General features: G+C 39.6%; 1 protein-coding gene across 2 annotated transcripts in view; it reads right to left on the minus strand.

The window, feature by feature from the left end:
* Positions 1-2,265: 2,265 nt before the first annotated feature.
* Positions 2,266-24,296, minus strand: part of LOC124596615 (DNA primase large subunit) — a 91,372-nt gene continuing 69,341 nt past the window's right edge. The window contains exons 6-10 of one of the 2 annotated variants that reach the window (XM_047135837.1): positions 20,602-20,742; positions 15,509-15,691; positions 15,233-15,428; positions 14,974-15,144; positions 2,266-2,823 (exon numbers count right to left, since the gene is read on the minus strand). In XM_047135837.1, the coding sequence (XP_046991793.1) occupies positions 2,675-2,823; positions 14,974-15,144; positions 15,233-15,428; positions 15,509-15,691; positions 20,602-20,742 (840 nt within the window). In that variant the 3' untranslated portion in view covers positions 2,266-2,674. The remainder of the gene's footprint in view (positions 2,824-14,973; positions 15,145-15,232; positions 15,429-15,508; positions 15,692-20,601; positions 20,743-24,296) is intronic. The other variant, XM_047135838.1, reaches the window with a different exon arrangement.

The raw sequence follows: 24,296 nt of genomic DNA on the forward strand, positions 1-24,296 counted from the left end.
ACTGCATTTTCATAAATTATCCAACGAAGTAAATACAAATTCCGTGTTGTTCATCTTCGAATGTAGCAGCATTTCAATGTACTACGAAAATCCGACTGGCAAGACTATTTGGGATGTTTGTCAATATGGCCAACTCTACGTTCTGAATTTTTTCCTACCTGTGAGAAGAGATGGTTGCTAATAGGAACTTTTATGAATTGCGAATCACATGCAGTATTTTCTTCAACATAAGAATAATACGGATATAAACATTTTGCCATGTATTCTTTCGTGTTTGCTGCTATCTCATTTAAATCATGTCTACCTAATAACCTACGAAATTAGTGTGAGGCAGCAGCAAATGCGGAAGAATATACATATCATGTCATGTTTATATTCGTATTATTCTGATGCCTAATAGTGATACAATCAGAAATGAAGCACAGCAATTGACTAGATTTTTAAATCTAAGATGACTTAATTTCTGTGCAGAATGTAATGTACAAAAGAGACGTCTGCAAAGATTTTCAGACGGAGAAAAATTTTAGCTAAACTGTCGTTCAGAACATCTATCATACGCAGTCTATTATTTGGTTCTTGTTGATCATTATCAAAGAAAACACCAGTATAATTAACAACAAATTGCAGTCTCTTGCCATTGTTTCGCTAATGAGACAATTCCTTTCTTTCTTTTTATTGTAAGCGGCGGTAGCGCGCACCTAAGAAAGACATGCCGCGAGCGGCGACAGGCCGTAAACACTTACTATCAGAATGCGACAAACAACACATGACACAGTACAATAATGCATTTTCAGCCTAGAGTGACGTAAACACCTATAACAAAGAGAATGGCACTTATCAGATCAAAGAAAAATAAGCAACCCATTCAAACCAGGCGAAGCACGCCTGACGCATAGCAATGGCTACCTGGTAAAGCTTAACTGCTAAGCTTACGACTCGAACCAAACTACTGTAGCTGTATTGTCATTTATTCTACCTAAATTGTGTCTCATATTACAGTAGACCAACTTTGTTTCGATTTGGAGGTGCGGCCTAAAACTTTTCTCTTCCCTTGAATTTCGAGTCTCAAATTTCAGGTGCGGCTTAGATTCGGGAAATTTGTTTTCCTTGATTTCGAGTCCATTTTTCAGGTGCGGCTTATATTTGAGTGCGGCTTAGATTCGAGTAAATACGGTAGTAAGGGGTCCAAGTACCTGTTAGCAGTTGATGTCAACAGCCAGTTACAATAATGAACTCTTTTTTCCTGATCCTCAAATTTCAACTCTTGCACCACACTTACGTGATAGGCTTTTAATTTCATATTTTTTAGTACATGACACGATATACGAGATACATCAACCTGGTGCGATAACCCCCTTACAAACTTGCGGGGTCTTCTTGTAATGTCCATGTGAATTCTGTCTGTAGTTTCAGTGGTCCTCACCGTCAGTCACCTGTTGTTCTGTGCATTCTGAACGGATACTACAGCTCTCCATTTCTTCTGCAGATCTTGAAATGTGCTGGGTGTGGGGAGTTTCCTACCAGGATACTTCACTCGAAACATTTCTTTATGTTCTTTGATGGAGCCTATCTTCATGTAACACAATGCAAACTGCTCCATTTCTATAATAACTCAACAACATGAGATTCTCACAACTCAAGCACGAACATACAGCTGCAACACCTTTCTGATAAAATGCAGTGAAGCCAACTTTCGAGACAAGTGTTGCTACTTCATATGCAATTCGACTACAGATGTTTAACTAGTGCATGACGCGTTCCATTTTTATGTGGGCTACTCTCCTATATTCTAAACACACGTTTTGATGCATTTGCTGTGTTTAATTGTCAGCATATAATTGTCATCAACCACAACAAAAAATTGCTGTTACTAAAGGAAATTTCAATGTACAGAATTCCATATTTGTACAAAGTAATAGCACCAATTGTTGCTTGGGCAAATTCAGTCATGGAACTTACTGAACCTACTATTCGTAAACATCTCGATGAAGATAAACATGTAATGGTGTAACAAAGAATTCATTGCTGACTGCATTCTTCACTTTCCCCTTGCAGCCACAGTTCCTCTCCTTCTCCATATCAGAATAGTAAAATTTCTTCTATCTTTCATTCTCTCTTAACAGATGAAGAAATTGACATTTCCCACAACCTAGAATTTTTGTTGTTTCATTTGACTGCTGCTGTCTTTTAACTATCATATGTTCCTGGAGTAAATTAGGCAAAAATAAATTAAATTTGATCATCACTTCACTGCTGATTTTAATGAGTAGCACCAGATTTGTACAAGAGACATCAAAGGATTAAAAAAAAAAACATAGTCATATGTACATCAGATCAGCAGTCATTACACATTAATATTTTACAACACACAACTTATAGTACATAACAGTTATAGTCCAGTTCACCAATGATCAACCCAAGTGAAAGGAGAGATAAATTTAAAGAGAAGCAGAGGTTACTACACAGAAGATAAAGACAGCAAAACCATTGATTATTTACATTCTGTTATAAAATGTGCTCCTACTCATCACAACATTATACAGTATAATACTCTTTCTGAAAACCTTTATCACCATCTCTGGTTACGAAGACAGGAAGGAAGTTATTAGCCACTACTGCACACAGTATGAGTCTGTATGACTTTTAGTTATTTTGAGGCATACAAAAAATATGTTTACGAAATGATGGGAGCACAATCACTTTCATTAGGTTCTGTTTTTATGTTTGCTTCAATTTTTGTTAACTCCAGTGAAGTCATATCTATATCATCTCCCCACATGTCTTCTTTTGGCTTTGGCTTTGAAGATGGTTTTAGTGACTCACCTGAAAAAAAAATATTTATAAGTAAGCCACACATTAAACCAGATTTGGAATACACACAGACAAAACAAGCTACTCTTGGTTAGGATTAAAAATAATTTCTGTGTGGCCTTCTCCAATGAGAGTTAAAGTTTGAAACAATTGCATTTGAGACAATAACCAAGTACCAGAAATACTCTTTCACTGAACCTGAAACAGCTGCTTACCTTTAATGTAGACTAAATATAAAACTCAACTTAAGTTTATTTAAAGTTTGTAAAAATAAATTAATAATTGCAAATTGATCTTTTGCTGTTAATTATGAATATCTCAGTATAGCGAGCATTAGAATACATTCTTTCTTCAAACAAAATTGTTGAATAGTGTGAACGAAGGCCACCGCTCCAACCACTGTAAAGAAACAGCCAGCAGAAATTCATGATTCCATAGGTACTTAGTTCAGAGTGAGTGCATCTGATGGCGAAACACCCCAAAAACATTTTGCAGCCAGAGAATGAAGGCTAAACACAGTGAGGCTCTCGTGTGAGTAACTCCAAACGTTCTTGCAATTTCGTGTACTGCCAAGGATGAAATAAAATGCCATACACAGTGATTTATCCTTGTACAAGACCTAGAAAACAAATTGTAACAAACACATGTTGATTTCCCACAGGCTGCCATCCAACTCAACTGATAATTTAAGTCATGGAAATTGCAGATGTGTGAAAAATATTTTTCTTTTAAAATGCATTAATGTTTCTTTTAGCTACTTCCTCATAAAGCTGCTTCAATAAAGAGGCATAAAATGTACTTGTGAAAGTTTTCTGTTTTTCAAGTAACTGATAATATCCGCAATAAAAAGACATAATACCTTTTTCACCTGAAGCGTGTTATGGATCACTAGACCAGGCTCCATTCCTTTAAAGTTTCTGATGTGAGTGCATTCTATTGGGAAACAGCATAAGGTGTTGGAAAAACATCGCCATTGTCATCACAGCTATGAAATGTTCGAAAAGACAAGTGCCACTTTGTCTACGTTTGATTTCCAATTTTTCATCCTAAATCCACAAGCCACAATTCAATTTGTAGTTTGGTAACAGTAGACCAAGTGCCACTTACCGATCTCTGGACCAGCGACAGTATATGTAACCTGTGGCAATTATCAGCCGTTCTGCGCATCCCCCTCCACTAGCCACTGGCAGCCAATAACATTCATTCTCTTTCCGAGCAGTTAGCAGCAAGTTACAGCAAGAACCTCGCTCTTACATGCTGCACTGTTGCCATACTTCATGACAGCCGGATTATTCATTCAACTTCGTTTGTGTGCACAGACCAATGCCTTCTTTTCTTGGTCTGTGAGCTGTGTGGTGTGTTTTTATTGTGGGTATTATCAGTTATTTGAAAAACAGAAAACTTTCACAAGTATATTTTATGCCTCTTTATTGAATCAGTTTTATGAGGAAGTAACTAAAAGAAACATTAATGCATTTTAAAATAAAATTATTTTTCACACACCTGCAATTTCCATGGCTACAATTATCAGTTGAGTTGGATGTCAGCCTGTGGCAAATCAACACGTGTTTGTTACAATTTGTTTTCTAGGTCTTGGACGAGGATAAATCACTGTGTAGGGCATTTTATTTCATCCTTGGCAGATCACAAAAATTTTTTTTGCATTCTTTTTTTCTCGTAGCAGTATAGGTGTGAATGTGTACCTGTAAGCGTTTAAGTGTGATTAAAAAATGAGCCAGGTGATGGCAATACATCTGAAGTGCTTCACAAGCAGGCGAGGAGGATTATTTACCACATTTATAACTTTAGCAAAGTGAATTTGAAAGTTGGTGTCCTACTGTTGACATCTGAAGTCACAAGAATGTACTCCAGAACCATGTGGTGTTGGCAAGCATTCTTTTTATGGCTTACTTTCATGTCATTCATAATATCATCAGTGTGCAACCATTGTAGCTTCAGTACACTTTCAATGCTTCCAAAATCATTGTCATTCAGCAAAAAGCTGTGCCCTGGAAGACATAATGCAAAGTAATCTTTCCTAACGTAGGGTGATTTACCTACACCGTTACAAATAACAAGACTATTTTATGTTACAATTTCGGCTTCCTCACAAGTCCGACCAAAGAATAAGTTTCATTCCAGTAACATAGTCTTTTGCGTGTTGTTTGAGACAGCTGCCAACCTCTTGTCCATTATCGGACATGCTAATCGTAACATTCACAATGTTACATGTACTGTTGCTGGTCCAGAGATCAGTAAGTGGCACTTGGTCTACTATTACCAAACTACAAATTGAATTGTGGCACATAGTATTAGGTCTGTAAACACCACACACGAAACTGCAAGAAAGTTTGGAGTTATTCACATGAGAGCCTCAATGTGGTTAGCCTTCATTTTCTGGCTGCAAAATGTTTTGGGGAATTATCCAAAGAGATGAAAAGAGAGAATTCGTTAGAACACAAATGCTGGAAAAACTAATAACAAATTGCAAAGTTGACACAGAAAAGGACAATATAAATTGGCTAAAAACAAGAGAAATTGTACTGAGAAAGAACAAACCTCTAAGCATTTTTACAAAAATATTGAGACTGCAGTTAAAATAAGCATTCAGAAAGTGGAAAAAAAGGAAGACCTTCCCACCCCTTGAAATTGGTTGAACCTTTAATTCCACTGTGCCCAAGAGGAAAACTGATTTCCAAAGAAAAAGTTGAAATCCCTTCTGCCATTGATCCCAAAAGATGCAAGGCAAACATACTGGTCTTTTCAAGTGATACTAATGCGTAATACGACATTGAGAGTTTCAATGGGCATGTGGTGACGACGACCGCCAAACATTAGCTTTGCCATCAAAACTTATTAAGTGACATGTTCCTTGATTTTAGTCTGTATTATTCCATATGTTTTTGTGTGCATAACATTCAACTAATAAGTAACACACATACATTCAACTGTTTCGTTAGTTCTAGTTCATTTATCCCTCTATCGACAACAGTGACTCGATTAACCACATTGGTGACACCGAGCTTCTGTGTACTATATCAACGATTGTGTGTTCGCTATAAGCAGTGGATCAGCTGCCATCCAACGATCTGCATTCGGTGTGCCCTGTACCCACTTCAGATTTTGACTGTGAAGCCTATGTGCCATCACTGATGCAAGAGACATATACGACAGATCGTGTACATTTCCCTTTCATCTACACCACAAATGATGCATTTAACCTATCCCGGACATCAATGGTGGCAACAGTGCATGCCATCTGCTTCGTTCACACACGGTCACACCGACCCTAGTGCTTTGAATACTGCACAGTATCGTGATTTTTTGTCTATGAACCCTGACGTTACTGCACATTGTACAAATGTGTGACATGCATCATTGCCTGTGTTTAGTGATCAGCACATAAGGGGTGGCTACCGACACAATACCTCAGTGCATTGTGCAATTGCCAGGTCCGCTCTGTGCATATTCCCCTGCGGTTGGCACAGCTGTGGCTGGCACACACGCACTGGTCAACCATGGGCACAAGCCATTCACACCGCATTCCTTCTGAGGTTTTGATCCTGCCCTACCCCATGGACATGCATCTTATGTGGCCACTGACTTGAACTGTCCACCAGGACCTTGGCGACACACTGCTCTGACCTTCGACCCTGCACGATATATTCACTCAAGATTTTACTTCTGCCAATGTATCGATCTCCCCTTGGCTGCCCACACCTCACAATGCACCAGCTCATCCACACTTAGACAGCACGTTATGACAAGCAGCGTTCCAACAATGCTGCTCCTACGGAAAGACAATCCCAAGATATGGTTTGCATTGGTACACAACTTACTTGACATACATGACGTCAGTGATGACACACGCTTCATCTGCTTTGTTATGATCACATTGATCTCATCAGCAATTTGGCACTTTGCCCTCCCACCTAGCCTAAGTATGCCACCGCTAAAACTACTGTTATCAAATGCATATCATGTCCTGAAGATGTCACTCATCATATCATTCACAATGAACATCTGGGATCCTGAACTCCATCAAAACTCTAGCGCCACTTGTCAGTCCAAGTCAACTGTGGGATCATACCAGACATTGTGTTGTGGATGCTGTAGCTTGTCAAACTTCATGAACTGCAGTTAAGCTTCTTTAGCACTTGTCTAATACACTGGAGATCAAACTTCACCTCGCTGGCTAAGTGAACTAGATCATCTGCCATAGAAAGAGCAATTCCCTAGCACCAGCAGTTGTTCTGATGACAAAGTTGGCAACAGCATCCCCCCTCCCCCAGCACCACCTGTCTGTTCGCTCAAAGGCAAATGTAACACAGTACAGCGATACACAGCCATCTTGTGGTAACCAGTGCACACTGCCTCCACTAGACCTCCAACCGACACCAACTCCACTCAAAGCCAACACTGAATGCATGGCAGACTTCCACTGAACTCAACAAAGGGCATGCACAAAAGGCTGCAACGCCGACCTATTTGGCCTGCTGGTTTCATACCACATTTGGTGATGCAGCAAGGAATTGCCACTCACCTTGCATATTCCCAAACTGTATGCGCAGGCCAGTGTAGGCAGCCCAATCCACAACGATCCCGAATAGCAACCTTGTCAAACATCTTTCATTGAACATTTCGAACAACTCTAGCAGGAGGCTCTATGTATCTAAACACAACTTGAAGATTCAATTCCTTGTCAACACATGTGCAGAGGTCAGCATCATCCCTGCATCCTTGACACCAGCTCACATCTCTCCAACCTAACTTGTGCTATGCACAGCTAACATGTCGCACATCAGCGTACATGGGGCAGCTGACCTCTGGGTCTACCTTTAAGCTCGACCTAAACTTTACGTCGACATTTCGTATTGCCAAAATTGATGAACCCGTGCTTGGTGTGAACTCTCTCAGGCATATTGGTTTATCTCCCGACATCTTGATACTGTCTCAGCTGCTTCACGCAGTTGGCTCATGTATACGAAGCTCATTCAGCCTCACTTACACTGCCACACAAGTCCGCAGGACCCACTGTTTCACACTCGCTCCAAGTGCTCTAAGTTGCCAGCTTGATTCACTTCCTCCCTGGTCGAGCTTACGGTCAAGCACTCTACTGCTGTCAGTCTCTGAGCTCACAACATTGAGTTCTGAATATTAATGAATGACAGATCACAGAACTGTTGTGCACTCATCGCACACTGTGCCGCATCACTGTCACACAGCTACATCGTACCCGCAGCTGCTGCCACATCCCCCTACAGCAGTTCAGCAACTACAACAATGACAGCGAACTAAGGTTAGTGACCTTATGCTATCCCCAATGTGTTCTCCCAGTGCATTCCTCCCCAGCAAATCAACAACAGTTCTTCTCCCATGTGTGTGCATGATGCTACAATAGCCACGATTACGAGCAATACTTGTCACATGATTAACACAATGGAGGTTCTCCTTGTGTGCCATAAAGGCCCGCCGCCTCACTCTGACGAAATTACGTCAAGTGAAAGCAATCATTCAAGAACTTCTTAACACTGGTATCATCCGCCCTTCAGACAGTAACTAGTCATCTCCCATCCACCTTGGTTTGTACAGAATGTGCAAAGACTACAGGGTTTTGAATTCACTCCATTCAGTATCTTTTAAATACTGCTTTATGCCTTACGGTCTCAAAAATGTGACTCTTTACTATTCAACCTCCCATTCCTGTATGCCCATCTCAATGACATTCAATATTCTGATCCCCCCTCCCCCTTCTGTCGAGAAATGTGAATCCTACCTGGCTCATATACAGGCTACACTCCGCTACAACAGCATTGAGATCAACTGTGAAAGATCAAAACCAGCATTTGACTCCGTAATTTCCCTTGGCTATTCTGTGACTGCCAAACATATCTGTCCGATATCCAACCGAGGAGATTTCAATCGTTACCTCTCACTACCTACAGATCATCATGAATGGGCCGATTTTTCAGACTATAAAGTTCTACCGCCAACGCCTGCCACATGCAGCTCCATCCACGCACCTCTTACACATGCTTCGGCCGGGAAGAATATCTCCAGCAAACGGAAAGTATGCTGGACGGAAGAAATGATCTAAGCTTTCACGGGTCTCAAATAAGCTCATGACGTTTAGGTGCTTGGTCTAGTGACGCATAACACTGTCCCTATGTAGGAAGGTTTTCACATTACTGGTGATACTTTCAACTTGAAAGTAATTTATCCACTCATCATCGATCATGCACAGCACCACAAAACTCACTTCAATTTCTTCATTTTAATACATCAAATTACTGCTAGAAAACACGTACATAGAATTTGAGATTTTGGTCAACAGACAGCAACTGTAGCACACCCTCTCCTTCCTGCCTTCATAACAACTTCCTCATAATCAAATGTTTGTGCAGTACATTTAAAGTCTTCACTACCTCATAGATCTCCACTCACAATTAGCATTAAATGTTAGATTTTATTGAGCGTCACTCCAGTGAATGTCCCAAATGTTTGGGATCATCAGACCTAATGCAACCACAACTTAATGCAAAAGCCAAAACACTGAACCAGAGTTCTTTTAATACTTTCCCAGTTTACTTGATAATCTTTCATTGCAAGACAGTGTTTTACAGATAATTTGTTGGATTCATATTTCTCCATCTCAGAACAGAAATACATATTTGAGTTATTTTTGTTATGTGGGCATCAGGCTGCAGTCTAAAACGTGTTTCTGTGCCTAATGTTTCATCTCCTAATGCTGAAGGCATCATCTGAGGCTATGAAGGTGCAATTACTATTTTCAAACTTGAGCGAGCTCAGCAAACGACACTGTTTATATAGTAAACACACAATGATTGAGTCACAATGTTGCCAGACTGCTGCTTAAGATCGCTTAGTACCACTGACGTGTGTCACTGAGCTTGTACTGTGGACGAGTTGGTGCTGTTTGCTTCACTTAATACTAAGACCCAAAACTCATTTAATTTCAATCCTACTCCTGTTCTGTTATTGCCACTTTTGTGCTTTTGAAATTCTATGGCCTCTGTACATCCCTGCATGTTGTGATTCCCTGGTCTCAGTGCATCACTGGCTTCAACAGTAAGCGCTTCACAAAGTATAGAATTTTAAAAGACGTTGGTTCCTGATATGTCAACAAGTGAGTTTTTAGTTCAAAGAAGTGACATAGATGCAGCACAAACTGCATCCCACAAAGATTCACGATACAAGAGAAGGAGGTAGTTCAGCAGTGTATTACCTTGATGAAACATGGGTCAATTAGAATCATTCCAGGAAGACCAGCTGAGAAAATAAGTGATGGTACTGGCAGTTTTAAAGTTTTCATGGAATAGGTTCTCTCAGATAATTATTCTGCATGCTGGCTATTCATCTGGTTTTGTTTCCGAGAATAAAATTGTATTAACTTGTAAGAAAAACAGCAGTGACTGCCATTCAGTAATGAACGCTGTCAGTTTTGTGATGCGATTCACAATTCTTGTCATATTTGCTTCGAAGTCAGCCACTGCCAGTTATAATTCAACTGTTACAGAGAAAACATCAAGTATAAACACCAGAAAAGCAGATATTTTCCAACCCGAAACATCGGTCTATCAGACCTCTCGTTTTTCTTAGATGTCGAGTGTGGCAGCACTGCAAAAAAGGGCGGCTTCACTTTCCTAATACCTTCGCCGCAATACTTGTTGCTTGTAAAGCAGCAGTCAACAATCAGTTTTACTTAGTCAGTGAAGACATACAGAGTATTGTTTAGAGGAGTGTGCGAAGTCGTGTGCCTGAGATACCTCACGTTTCGTATTACGTACAAGAATTTGGTACGTCCAATAGACAGCATGTTTCAAATTATGACATATTCTGCTTTAAGAGGCAGTTATTTTATAGTGTCTTCTTCTATGCGTGAATTTATGTCATATTTCATGTATAACATGGATCGACTTTCTAAAAAGAGTAACGTATCTGCAGCTAGACCAGATTTGGAAGCTTGGGTGCAAGCGCAGTTACGGGATTTAGATGAAGAGGAAAATGGGATTGATGACAACACATTTGACGATTCTGATGCTGTTCCAGATTTCGTGATAGGTGACAGTCACCATGAAACAGAGGGTGATACTAATGAATTTTTATTGGAAGAAGAGCCTGGAGTATTCTATACTACAGATAATACCTTACAGCAAACACAGTATTTTTATGGTAAAAATAATTTCCAATGGGAACGTTCTGAGTGTGTTAGAACGAGAAGAGCACCAGACCACAACATTCTGAAAGGAGGAATGCCTGGCCTAACAGCCAAAAGTCGAAGTTTGGGATAAAGTCTACTAAATCTCAAATGTGGGATATTTATTTGATGATGACATTATAGATGAAATAGTTTTACATACAAACGTGAAACTGAATACAATAAGGGCAAACTTGCAGGAAACAACCAATCCGTCCAATTACAAAGATACTGACAACGTTGAAATCAAAGCTTCCATAGGCCTTCTAATGATGACATCAATATTCAAATCGTCTCATGAAGATATGTTGTCTCTTTTCGAAAAGGTCTGACCGGTCGTCCTATATCTGTGGTGACAATGTCAGCAAAGAACTTTGAAATACTTCTAAGTAGCCTAGCCTGAGACTTGACGATGTGATTACCATAGACAAAAGAAAAAAGTCAGATCGTGGAGCTGCAATATCAAACATTTTTGAGAAATTCATTTTCAATTCTCAGCAATTATACTGTGTAAAAGGCAAAGTTACAGTGGATGAAATGTTCTGAGAAAGAGAAGACTAACATACATAGGAACGGACCAGAAAGAAAAAAACATGAAATTCCTCAAGAGCTTTTTGCTGATAAAAGTAGGCCAGTTGGGTCATCAGCATTATATGGATTCTCTGAGAATACAACACTGGTTTAATTTTAAAGAGAAACAAGGCAGTAATTCCTGTGTCTTCAATGCATCATTCCATTGAAAATGATACCATAAAAAATAAGGCAGAAATTATTTGTTTCTACAATGCAACAAAATCTGGAGTAGATTTGCTCGACATGAAACGTGCCAATTATTTGCCAAACAGATGTACGAGGTGCTGGCTGATGGCAGTGTTTTACACACTTGTAAACATCAGTTGCGTGAACAGTTTTGTTCTGTATTTGTGCTGCAGAGGATACTCCATGCTAACTCATCTCAAATTCATCAAAAAGTCTGGCCATGGAGCTGACAGAGCAACATCTAAGAAGATGCCTGGAAATTCAAAATTTACCTAGAATCATCAAGGAAATGATCTACAAAGTTCTGGGAGACACTCACCAATCAAGCGAAGGTATACCAAGTGATAGAATGGACAAAAGGAAGATGTGTATGAAGTGCCCTGCATACAAGAAGAGCAAAATGGCGTATGAGAGCATCAAATGTGGTCACCCAGTTTGCATGGAATGCAGCAGGAAGATGTGCGTCGACTGTGCAAAAGAGATGTGATTTAATATTTCAGTTCAGTTGATTATTATCTTTTTTTTTTTACATTTTCTGCAACATTTTATTTATATTTATGAATATATTTTCTGGTACAACAGTGTTGAAAATCATATGAAATCTGACAGTGAATGACTCCATGTACTTGTGATAGTTAATGTTTATTTTATATAATTTAAACAACAAAGTGTTTATATGGGCTGAAAAGTACTAAATTTAATTATATCATGAATTAAGTGACTATTTACTTGATTTCTGTCAACATATGTGGAGTTTTGTGAGATAAACTATTAGGTGGTCTGAGAGACGGCATGTTTCTAGTTACGCACATTTCAGAGATGTTTCGGGTAAGCGTTAAAAATAAAAATATTAAGCACGGTATAAACCAGACTTGTGCCGATCTCCTGTAGCTCTTTAATTTATACAAGTCAAGTGACAAAATGTACAAACTTGACTTCCTTGCATGTGAATGGGGTCACAAAGTTTTGCATTTACCCACATCTCACTGTAGCCCTATGGAATTAATTTGGGAAAAGGATAAGGCTGTGTGTGTGTGTGTGTGTGTGTGTGTGTGTGTGTGTGTGTGTGTATAGGGGGGGCGGGCGCAAGGGGGGGGGGGGGGGGGGGGGAGAGAAAGATAACATTCACTGAATCACTTGTGCATGAGGCAATAAACAGTATGCCACCTGTATCGTGGGCACAGTCTGTTTGGCATGCTGAAAAGCTTCAGAAAGAATAATTTGACAGGGAAGTGATGATGAATATAAGCCTTGAACCTATCATCATAAATATACGTCCAGGTTGTTCAGAAACAGATTCAAATAGAAGTCACTGTGGTATTGCGATGTAGTCTTTGGAACAAAGTAATAATATTTCTTAGTTTTAAAAAATGTGTTTGTCAACATATCAGTTGCGTACATAATGAGCTCTTCCTAGCCTCTTTGATTAGGACGTTGTATCCTTTGAATTATGCAGGCTATAATGTTCACATATTGCCCATAGAGAAGTTAAGCTTCGCACGCCATGTTGTATGCTCTAATAACACATGAGAATGCAGCTGGATGAATCTGTCAAAAGTCCGATATTTCCACATGTAAACCCCTGCCATTTTCGAGGCACGAATTGGATAAGGCCCTAAAATGACAGTATCTGTTACTTGTCGAGATATTGGTCATTTTCAATGTTATAGGTCATCATTCCCTGGAGTTGTTTGCAGGTGATGATTAATTGTTTGCTTATTCGATGCATTATAAATGTGGTCTCTCACTGTAATGTCGAACGAGTTAGTTTACACTCTTAACGCCCGTTAACTGCGAAAAATAAGACAACTTACAGACCACTTTTACAATAGTCTTTTCTATCACAAATTCTTTTTTATGCGCACTGATTACACTTAACTACAGACAAACACATCAACACACACGCCTTATACACAATTTTAAAAATTCTATTGAGTAGAAACAGTTGTCAAGCAAGTATCATGATTTCAGTTTTTGCTAGGAGTTAATTTTGTTACATATTAAATTTTTAATTATAATACAGTTCAAATAGCAATAAATGATAATTATTGCAAGCATTTTCAATGATCTTGTCATTAGACAATTGTCATGTTGAGAAAAATGGTACTTCACGTCTTCACAAAGCTGTCAGATGTTTTCGCCTCCCAATGTTACGCGGAGGAAATCTGTGGGGCAGTGGAGGTAATTAATATTTCTCTCATGACAACTGTTCGAAATTAGTTTTAATATTTCCTATTACCCTCATAGATTTGAACAGATAATGTGATGCACTGTAGGCAAATGAGCCTGACTTTCACCCGCAGCAGTGCAGTTCGGCAACATGGATTTTGTTTGTTTGACTGCTCTCTGCTGGCGCGCATGTGCAGCTCTCACCCCTTCGCTGCTCCACCTATACCCATGGAAGCACCGTCTTACATGACGCGAGCTATAGTTTTGAGGTAGAAATTACAATTCATCCTAAGTTTCTGTCTTCATTTGTGGTCTTGTGAAATCAGATAAAATCTGTTTGAAACTTGCTGTATATTATATTTTGTGCCTGTTCATCCTACAAAAATACAAAAAAACTGAGGGGAATTTGGAAAAGTAGGAAATATGTAAGCATTCACAGAAACTTTTCATCCATGTCTGAGGTAAGCTCAGACATTTAGTTGCCAGAGAACATCCTGCGAAAAGGAAATTGTTAGCTCAGATTGCAATGTGGTACACAATTACAGTTTTATAGAAGAAGTAAGATTAGAGTCTAATATCCTATTGGCGACAAGGTCTTTAACAACTTGCCCTATATCATATTGAAGAAGGGTGGGGAAGGAAATTGCTTATGCCCTTTCACCAGAACCATCCCAGAATTCGTCTTTATCAACTTAAAGATGCCATGATAACTTAAAACGTGGATCGATGGGTAGGGACTTGAGCCACTGACCTGCTGAGTATGCGTCCTGTGTGTTACCACTCCGATACCTTACTCAGACTTACCAGAAGACAGGAAACCCGATACTGTTCTTGCAAAAGGCCTACATGTCTCTCTCAGTCTCAGTCATGGGAACAGTTATCATTCTGAAGGCATCACAACAAGAGTGAAACAAGCAAATAAACATAAGCAAACAAGTCACACAAAGAGTACTTCCGTAAACAGCTTGCTTGAAAGTGTAAGGCAGGAAAAAGATGGAAAGGTGGAATGTACATACCATTTTCTGATTTGAAATGTTTTCCAGCGATAAGCTTCTGACTCTCTTCAAAATATTTATTGGGATGATTAACACCACTGTCAATAGGTGCACTGTGAGTGATTTCGAAATACTTGGCACATGCAATTTGAAAGTGACCACGAGATACATAATCTGCCATTTCTTGAATACCTGCAAAAGGATAAACATTAGTACTAAAATATTCCAGATGATGACAGCTATTATTTAAACATATAATAACTCTCCAGATATTTTTTACCTGCTGCAGGTAATCCATAACTTAGGAGTAGCTGTTTGAGGGACGATAAATCATTATGTTTAAAAGGGCAGCCATGAGTGTCACCGGGTCCAACTGATGACATTATGATTTTGGCACAGCTGTAAGGTGTGTAGTTCACCCTTTTCCCTTCTTTTCCATAATTGTGGCGTATGTTGTAGGCATACTGTTTGTCAAACTGCAATAACCAAATCACAGAGTCAAAGAACTAAAACATTACATCAACTAGATGACAAGTGTACAGTTATTGTGACATACCTTATCTGCATCCATTGCTTTTACAAATTCTTCTCTCCAGAATTTCATAGCATTTTCCAGAGATAAACCAATGCCTTTTAAGAAAAGACCATACTGCATACGGCCACCATATTTCAAATGATGAGCTTCTCGCAACTTCTCATGAATGCGACGCATGCATAATGGGAATGATGATCGCGACAACTAAAATGAATAAAGAAGAAACTTAAAAAAAATAATACATAAAGTAAAATAAAATTTAAGACCCAATCACAGGTATTATAACAAGTGGATACTTCATAATTTAACAAGAAATGGGGAGGGGGAGAACTTCAGTATGTTAGTTTCATTACTGCCACTGTTTCAGAAACTGTTATTATTTATGTGGCATGCAGCAGGAGTATAACTCAGTATTTCTAACTACATGTCAGTTTGTTTATCAGTTGACTATATAAATAGGGAAAATTTCTTGGGGAACAGATGAACACGGAAAATAAGACACTAATTTAAGGACATAAATGTTCAACATTTTTATAAATGGTGGTTAGGCAGAGCATATTGGTTTCATTTTTGAAACATCAATACACCAAATGTTTTGACTCAAGTAACTACTCCAAAAAGTGTTTACCCTAGTCCATGTCCTGAAGCATTATTCCATAAACAGCTCAACCTGGAGCAAAGACTGTCAGCTGGCCTCAAATGTAAGGATAAATTTCTATATTTTACAAATACGTAAATTTAATACAAGTTGTGTACATGATTTAAGATCCACAACCAGTGTCATTCGTGCCACAAACACCTTGAGTAATAAAGCATCAGACTATGAAATGTGTCAATTCAGTCACAAGTGAAGACAATGGCACATTCACAGTCATTGGCAAGAAAATGGAGGACTGTTGGATTAAAATGGGACAACGAATGAATACAAGAAAGGGCAGCATGGATAATCTTGTTCGTTTTCCTTATGAGCTCCTTGTCCAAAAGTCGCACATGTGCAATGGAGTTGCTTCCAGAACAATGATGGGACTGTGTCCAGACATGTCACCATTTCAGCATGTGCCAGGTCACTAGTGCTGTTGCTGAGTATTATTATTGCCGGTAGCACAAACCAAAGTTGTAGCGATAGATCCTCCACTGTGTTTCAATTGAACAGTCACCAAAAATTCTTGTTTTACCAAATTCAAGGGCAGCAACTGCAGGTTTCCCTTTTGTACTTAACTGGAATCCTGATTCCCTGTTTGTTAGGTTATCTGTTGTGTGAATACATGTTGTCTCTTTTATCACACAGGCCCAAAAATATGAAACTGAGAATACAATCTCTCTCTCTTCTTGTCTTGTCTTGTCCTGCAGATTTATCTGGTTAGCTCAGATGTATACAATGGCGGTCTTGCATTACAAATGTTTCTAGCAATGCACACCATTCTACATACCAAGACACACGTATAATCTTTTCAAAAGCCAATAATAAAAGAAGCATCAAAAATTTCAACCAATGTCAAAATACATCAACGATAAGCAAAGACACACAATAAAAAATTATATATACACACACAATATATTTCGTGTTCCTGTAACGCTCCTGGCCTTAATCTTCGTTAGCCACTGTCCTTACCCATATAACCCCTTATCTGTTCCCATTCCAGCACTACACAGCCCTGTATTCCACCAACACACTCAAGTCTTTTTACTGCTCTCCTTTACTGCTAACCTGTTCTCTGTCAAACCTCCTGACTGCACCTAGCCACCATACCCTCTCTCCATCTCATCCCTGTATGCTTCCGCAGGCAGTACTTCATCGTCCCCCCCACACCTACCCTACTATCCCACCCCTTCTCTGCCCCAGCCTCTTCCTTACCCCCACTATGGCCTCAGCAGCCAGAGACTGCAGTTTTGTGTGTGTGTGTGTGTGTGTGTGTGTGTGTGTGTGTGTGTGTGTGTGTTGTATTTGCGTGAATATGTATGTGTATGATGTGTATCTCTGACGAAGGCCTTGTTGGCCAGAAGCTCACTCTCTGTCAGTCTCTTTGTTATGCCTATCTGTGACTCAGCATCTCCACTATAACATGAGTAGCAACTATCCTTTCCATAATATTATTACAATAAACAATTGTGACAATTAGACGAACACAGCCCGTAATGCGAAACAATTTCTCACATTTTTCAATCAAATCTCCTATAACACGTTTTTGGATGGTACCTGAATATTTCTGATAAAAGACGTATTTCATACAAATATTTTTCCCCTTTAATGCAGTCAATCCACATTTCAATGCCATTTGTTTTTTGCTTTATTACCTCTCAATAAGAAAATCTGAAAATCAAGAATATTTTCTTCTCTTTTCCTCATTTAATCAAATCTTTATTATGGCATAAAAAGCCCCATACAATCAAAGAGTGTTCCTATGTTCTTGCCCAGTTTCTTACTAGCTGTTCTCGGACAGTTTCTAAGCATAAGAAAGACATTACTAGCAAAAATGCTTCAGCTTTTAAACTCACATTGTACCATATTCAGAATCAAAAGTGAATATGCTTACATACTCCCTCTTCTGAGAGTTTTTGAAAGTTTACATACTACTTAATAATTTAATTTTTTGTTTTTTCTTCTGACAGAAGAATATAGGTACTACTTTGTCCAACTGTTTCACTAGATTAGAATAGATATATTGTTTGTTCCAGTGAGTAACGGTAAGGAGATCCTCAAGGGCAGGCTGTTCCAGCTCGTCGGCTCCGTTGTGAGCCGCGGAGCGCTCCCTGCTCCAGGGAGCCGTATCAGTCGCTGTGACCATTAAAGTGGGCCGGCACGGCTGGCTGAGGCAGGCGGCAAGGCAAGCATTTTGATGTGCCAGCTGCGTCTTATAAGATCGACAACCTCATACTCTTAGATGCTAAGACATGGTGACATGCTACACCAGAAAATACGATGTTCAGGAAATAAATAAGAAACAACTGTTTTACAAGAAATTGCATACTAAATTTATTGGGCCTCTGTAGCTTGTCATTTTCTTTTCATTACAAGATCGGAAATATCAGGCGTCAAAGTGTTCGCAGCGTTAATTCGGAGGATGGCCTTCGTTGTTGCATCCTGAAGAAACGATCGTTCCTTACTTTTTACTCTCTTCGTTGCTGAGAAAAGCTGCTCACAACAGTACGTAGATCCAAACACGCACATGATCTGAGCGGCATTGTTGTGAAGCTTGGGAAATGTTTTTTGCTGTAATGAATGATACCATAGTGACAAATCCAACGTGTTGTAGTACCTCTCTTTCAACAAAGTTGAATTTTGCAAATCAATAATCTCCAATTGAAGTGACGATGACAAGTCATAGGGTGAAACTGAAAAAGGAGTGCTGAACATCTTAAGTGCCATTTTAAAACTAGTGAGGTCTCGGAATCGTGTTCAAACGACGTGATGAGCTACTTTAACTTCGCTTGGTAATCGCCGAAAGTAGTACCTTCAGGTAGTTTTAAAGAAGCAAGACGATTTAAGAATGTTAAATGTTCATTACTCATCTGCCTCTCAAATAAACGTAACTTTTCCATGAACGCTTTGATCTGGTCGTGCATGTCAACGATTAGCTGCCCTTTGCCCTGCAATGACAGATTTAAATTATTCAGATGCATAGTTATGTCAGCTAGAAACGCCAGGTCTGATATCCATTTTATATCTTCCAGACAACGCATTTCTTCCCCTTTCATTTTGAGAAAAAGGGATATTTCCTCACGAATGGGAAAGAAAACATCAGGAACTTTTCCCCGACTCACCCAACGAACTGTACTGTGGTAAGGTATATCCTCATACTCCGCTTCCATATCTTTCAGGAATCCTTTGAATTGGCGATGATTCATACCGTGACGCCGCACATAATTCACACACTTCACGACATCTTTCATTACGCCACCTAGCTCTACTGTTTCAGCACACAGTACCTCTTGCTGAATAAAACAATGAAGAGTCAAAATGTCTTTCCCGAGTTCATCTCTGAGTTTATTTTTCAAACGAGAGGCAAAACCTTCGTGACGCCCGATCATTTATGGTGCACCGTCTGTCGCTACAGAATGGAGCTTATCCCACGGCAAAATTCATATTGTCCGCCGAGTCACAAACAGCTTCAAAAATGTCATGTCCTGTAGCGGTGTAATCGAGTGGTACCACATCCAAGAGTTCTTCAGTTACTTGCAGCTCCATGTCGACACCACGCACAAAGACTTCAAGCTGAGTACAGTCCGATATGTCGGTGCTTTCGTCAAGCGCTAGCGAAAATGCAACAAAGCTCTCCGCCTTTTTCCTGTGCCGTGTCCAGGATTGGATGAGACATTGTTTGCTTCGACAGGCAAACCCCTTCAATTGCCTGCACCTCCCTTGGAAACAAACATTCAGCAACTGCTACCATGCATGATTTTACGAGTGGTCCCACCGAAAACGGCTTGCCACTCATCGCAATGATGTGAGCGACCTCGCAGCTTGCTCGAATTGCAGATTCAGTAGTGTTTTCTCCGCTCTCGTTCACCTGAAAATTATAAACGCATTACAGAACACGAACTATGTTGCATGTTTTGATACCCTCCGTATTACGAAACCGTTTTCAAACTTACGTTTCCTAGTATGTCGTTCTTAAGCCTGGCTACCAGTTCCCTGGGTGCAATGCCTTCTACCTGATCGTAGTGCGCTACTTGAAGACGTGTACACTGTCGTTGTATATTGTACCTCTTCGCAGAATTAAATACTTTATGACATACAAGACACTGCGGACGACCACCCCTCTCAATGAACAGAAAGGCATCCTCCAATAGAGGCACAGGGATCCCGCGGCTAGTCATAGCTGTCATTGAACACGGATTATTGCGTTAGTTGCGGCTGCATGCGGCCAGGGGGCAGTGAGTTCGCTTTCCCCCTCCACGCAGTCTCCGAGCTGCCGCAGTGAGCGCTCCGGCTCCCTGGAGCTCGGTTGGAACAGCCTGCTCAAGGGAGTATACCAGAAAAACAAAAATACATAATACTTATTTAGAAAATAACTCACTGTAACATCCTCAAACACGTTCTCAGTAGAGTTTCATTACTGTTAAAATATTTACATACTTCTAAGTTAATTAAACAAAATGCTTCTCAAACTAACCTTATCCAAATCCTCTACTTGGATATCATCACCATCTTTCTTTGCCAAATACTCTTCTCCTGTGTAACTATGATGAAGGCCACGCAGTAATGGATATATACGTTCATCTTGTTCCACAACAGCCAAATGTCGAAATGTGAGCTGTGAATTTTATTTTTACATATCAGCTCTGAAATATTTGAAATATTGTCTCTCTCTCTCTAAAACACACACACACACACACACACACACACACACACACACACACTGGAAGTTGTATTGTACAGAATAGAATAATACACTATTTCCAATAAACACAAATATTTTTATCAAAATAAGCAGTGATCTAAGTCACAAAATGAAATTTGTAATGCAGGAGAAAGGCACTGGGAGAACTGCTTGGATTCTGAGCTGTGGCTTTGTATGTGAAGACACTGCCCATGTTACGTAGGGGTCCATGCTCAAGTGCTGGACTAAGGGTTCCTTGCTCAAGTGCTGGCCTAAGGCACAGTTCCTAACAGTCAGTGGTATAATCCGCCCTTAAGAGGTTTTAATTTGATTTTATTTGCATGCATGGATGTTAAGGCACTTACGTCAACCTTCTCTATATTTTCATTCATTTCTTCTTCCTCCTCTTCCTCTGGCCTCTCAACCTGCTCCTGACTCAGTTATTATTTATTTGTAAGGACTTATTTACAATTGAAGCCAGTTTATAACTTAGACATTACATAAAGACATGATGACTGAAGAAATGCTTACTATTAAGAAAAACTTGTGAAACTCAAATAATTTTATTGAAAAATGATGAACTACTCTAGCTATGTCTTCTTGAAAACCTGTTCAATGCATCCACCCAGCACATTCTTTTCCGACCCTGTCATTTGTATGTCCCATACCACCAGAGGCAAGCCACTTGTTCAGTCAGCCATGTCATATATCAAGTTGATGTACTGCCTGTCTACCTCTGATCGGGTTCTTCGGTCAATGTTTGTTTACGGACCTTTCTGATGTTTCATTAGCCACTTGTGTCAACACCTGTATATGATTTTTCTGACACATTGCCAACATGAGTGGCTCGCGAAATATCAGAAAAATTGTTGCACAAATGTTGGCCAACGAACTTGAGAAAGATGCCAACAGACAGTAAGTCAAAAAAGGAACCACAAAAGCCTTCACTGTTTTGTATATACCAAGTTTATTGCGGCCACTGCAATCAGACTATGGCTAAGGGCACATTTTATCACCCAGTGGTAGTACATGCTGTTCAGCACAACATGGTCAACTTTAAAGGCTGCTTTACATACCATGTCACCTCTGTCATCCTCCACCGCTCACACATTCCTCATCACCACAATTTATGGGCAGTGCTAGTGGGAACCACACCTCCAACACAGCCCTCAGCATCACAGTCCCCATAGCCTGTTTAGTTAAGTGACCCTATCCTTAGGCAGCTGCCATGTGCCCATGGGACTGGGGCCTGACTTGACAGATTTTAATCAGCCTGAAATACATGCTTCGCAGCCATGTAGCTGTTGTTTCAGTGAAACACTTTCAAAGCAAAAGTGTGTTGTTCACCGGTCCACAATGCCATCTCAACTGAACATCAATATCAGGATCAATGGCAAAGGCTTGTTGTCCACATGCCACAATTTGTGTTTTCTGATTCTTAAGGTAACATTCCATTTCCGGGATTGACATATCTTCCATTTCAACCTGTTACATGCAAATTCTTCATCAAAATATGAAACCACAAAATTATTCAACAAGTGCTATTTCATAGCGAATGCTTCTCTGTTGATGAACCATTTTACCAGAGATAATAATGTTATGAAGAGGACAGTTGCTACTCACCATATAGCAGAGATGCTGAGTCACAGATAGGCACGACAAAGACTGACACAAAGTAAGCTTTCAGCCAACAAGGCCTTTGTCAAAAATAGACGACACACACACACACACACACACACACACACACACACACACTGGCTTCAGCTGCCAGAGACTGGTGTGTGTGTGTGTGTGTGTGTGTGTGTGTGTGTGTGTGTGTGTGTGTTCTTGACAATGGCCTTTTCGACCAAAAGCTTTTTTTGTGACAGTCTTTTTGTTGTGCCTATCTGCGACTCAGCATCTCTGTTATACAGTGATTAGCAACTATCCTCTTCATGATATTGTTATATTCTATCTTGGATTTTCCATTGTTTGATTTTATCAGAGGTTGTTTGAAATAGCCTTATTTACGGCACACCATCTGGTAAACCACAATTTCGAAAGATAGTGCGCATAAGCACGTGTCACAAAATAAAAAGTGCATGAAAGCAACAATGCATCAGTGCATCTGGTGTCAAGCCAACTGGAGCAGCTGAATGGTCTGTGTAATACACACGCTGCGTAATGCAACATAGTACTTAGCCGTGGAACCTAGCATCTCAGTACAAAGAAAAATGTACATCTGTCTGAAGCTAGTATGACATAAACATGTTAACATGGCAGTTTTAGGGTGTGGGTGCTCTGAACTGTGATTGTATAAAATACCGGTAGAGATCAGATCTGAACTACATTGTTTTTGACACTGTCAACAACAGCAGGCAATTGTGCGGTAGCTATTACTGAATGCTTTGTGTTGTGAGTTGCTCATTGTTTTCTTTTCTTATTTTGACATGAGTGAAGAGACTAGTCTTGGCCCATCATTGAGACTGATTATGACCCTTACAACACAAGAAGGGATCCAGTGACTATAACTCAGTTCTGCTTTCTTGGAAGAACAGAACACAGGTGTAGGCTGGCTGTCCTGCAAGAGGAAGGTGGGACTTGTTTCTCCACACTTCTCCTCACTTTTTTTGCAGTGAAAAGCCTAGTTTGTTTATGCTTGCACCCAAATGTCAGTTTATAGTGTCCACACTCTGCACTGTAACAACCAAAAAACAAAACCTACCAATGTCTTTTGACCATGCCGAAAGTCTTCCCATAAGTGTGAATAAAGTTATTTTTTATTCTACTTCTATGCTAAGTACCTTGTTGGTTCTATTTGTACCACTGTCAAGTATGGGTTGCATAGGTACAAAAGCCCATGAAAGGTCGAAATCAATATTCTCAGATTTTGTAATTATTGAATTATGGGGAAAAGAATAACAAAGTCGAGAAGCACCTTGAATCAGAGAAGCACTATGTTCACTGGCAAAAAATGCAGTAGTTTCTTGACAGAAATAATCATTTGTTACAACAACAACAATTATTTAAATGTGAATTTTGCCAAAAATAGACGCATTTTCAGATCACAATATATTATTTACATTTATTAGATCTCCCGTCAATTAAAATTTAGTCCACAAAAATTGGTGTGACAATGTAACAATAACTGCTATAGATTCAAAACTAAGTTGGTCAATGACAGGACTGCAATTAACTTAAGGCACAGTCAACATCCTGGTAGAAATATGACATCCTTAGCTCTCAGCCTATCAGCATCGATATCACCACTACCCATTCTCTCCCGATATATATCTCTATGAATACTTATTAATTACTGCCCTCTACCTTGCTCCGCTCCTGTGCCTATTCCATATTGAACATTGAGACGTTTGAAGATTAGACAGCAACTAAATCGCAAAAGCCTGCTTTAAAAGTTACATGAACCAGCAGTGAGGCATCTAAGAGTATGCTACAAGCCCCTACATATCAGTCCCACAGGCAGAAAGCAATTGCTGACTAAATACTAA

Source organism: Schistocerca americana, chromosome 2 (genome assembly GCF_021461395.2).
Source record: "Schistocerca americana isolate TAMUIC-IGC-003095 chromosome 2, iqSchAmer2.1, whole genome shotgun sequence".
NCBI lineage: Eukaryota > Metazoa > Arthropoda > Insecta > Orthoptera > Acrididae > Schistocerca > Schistocerca americana.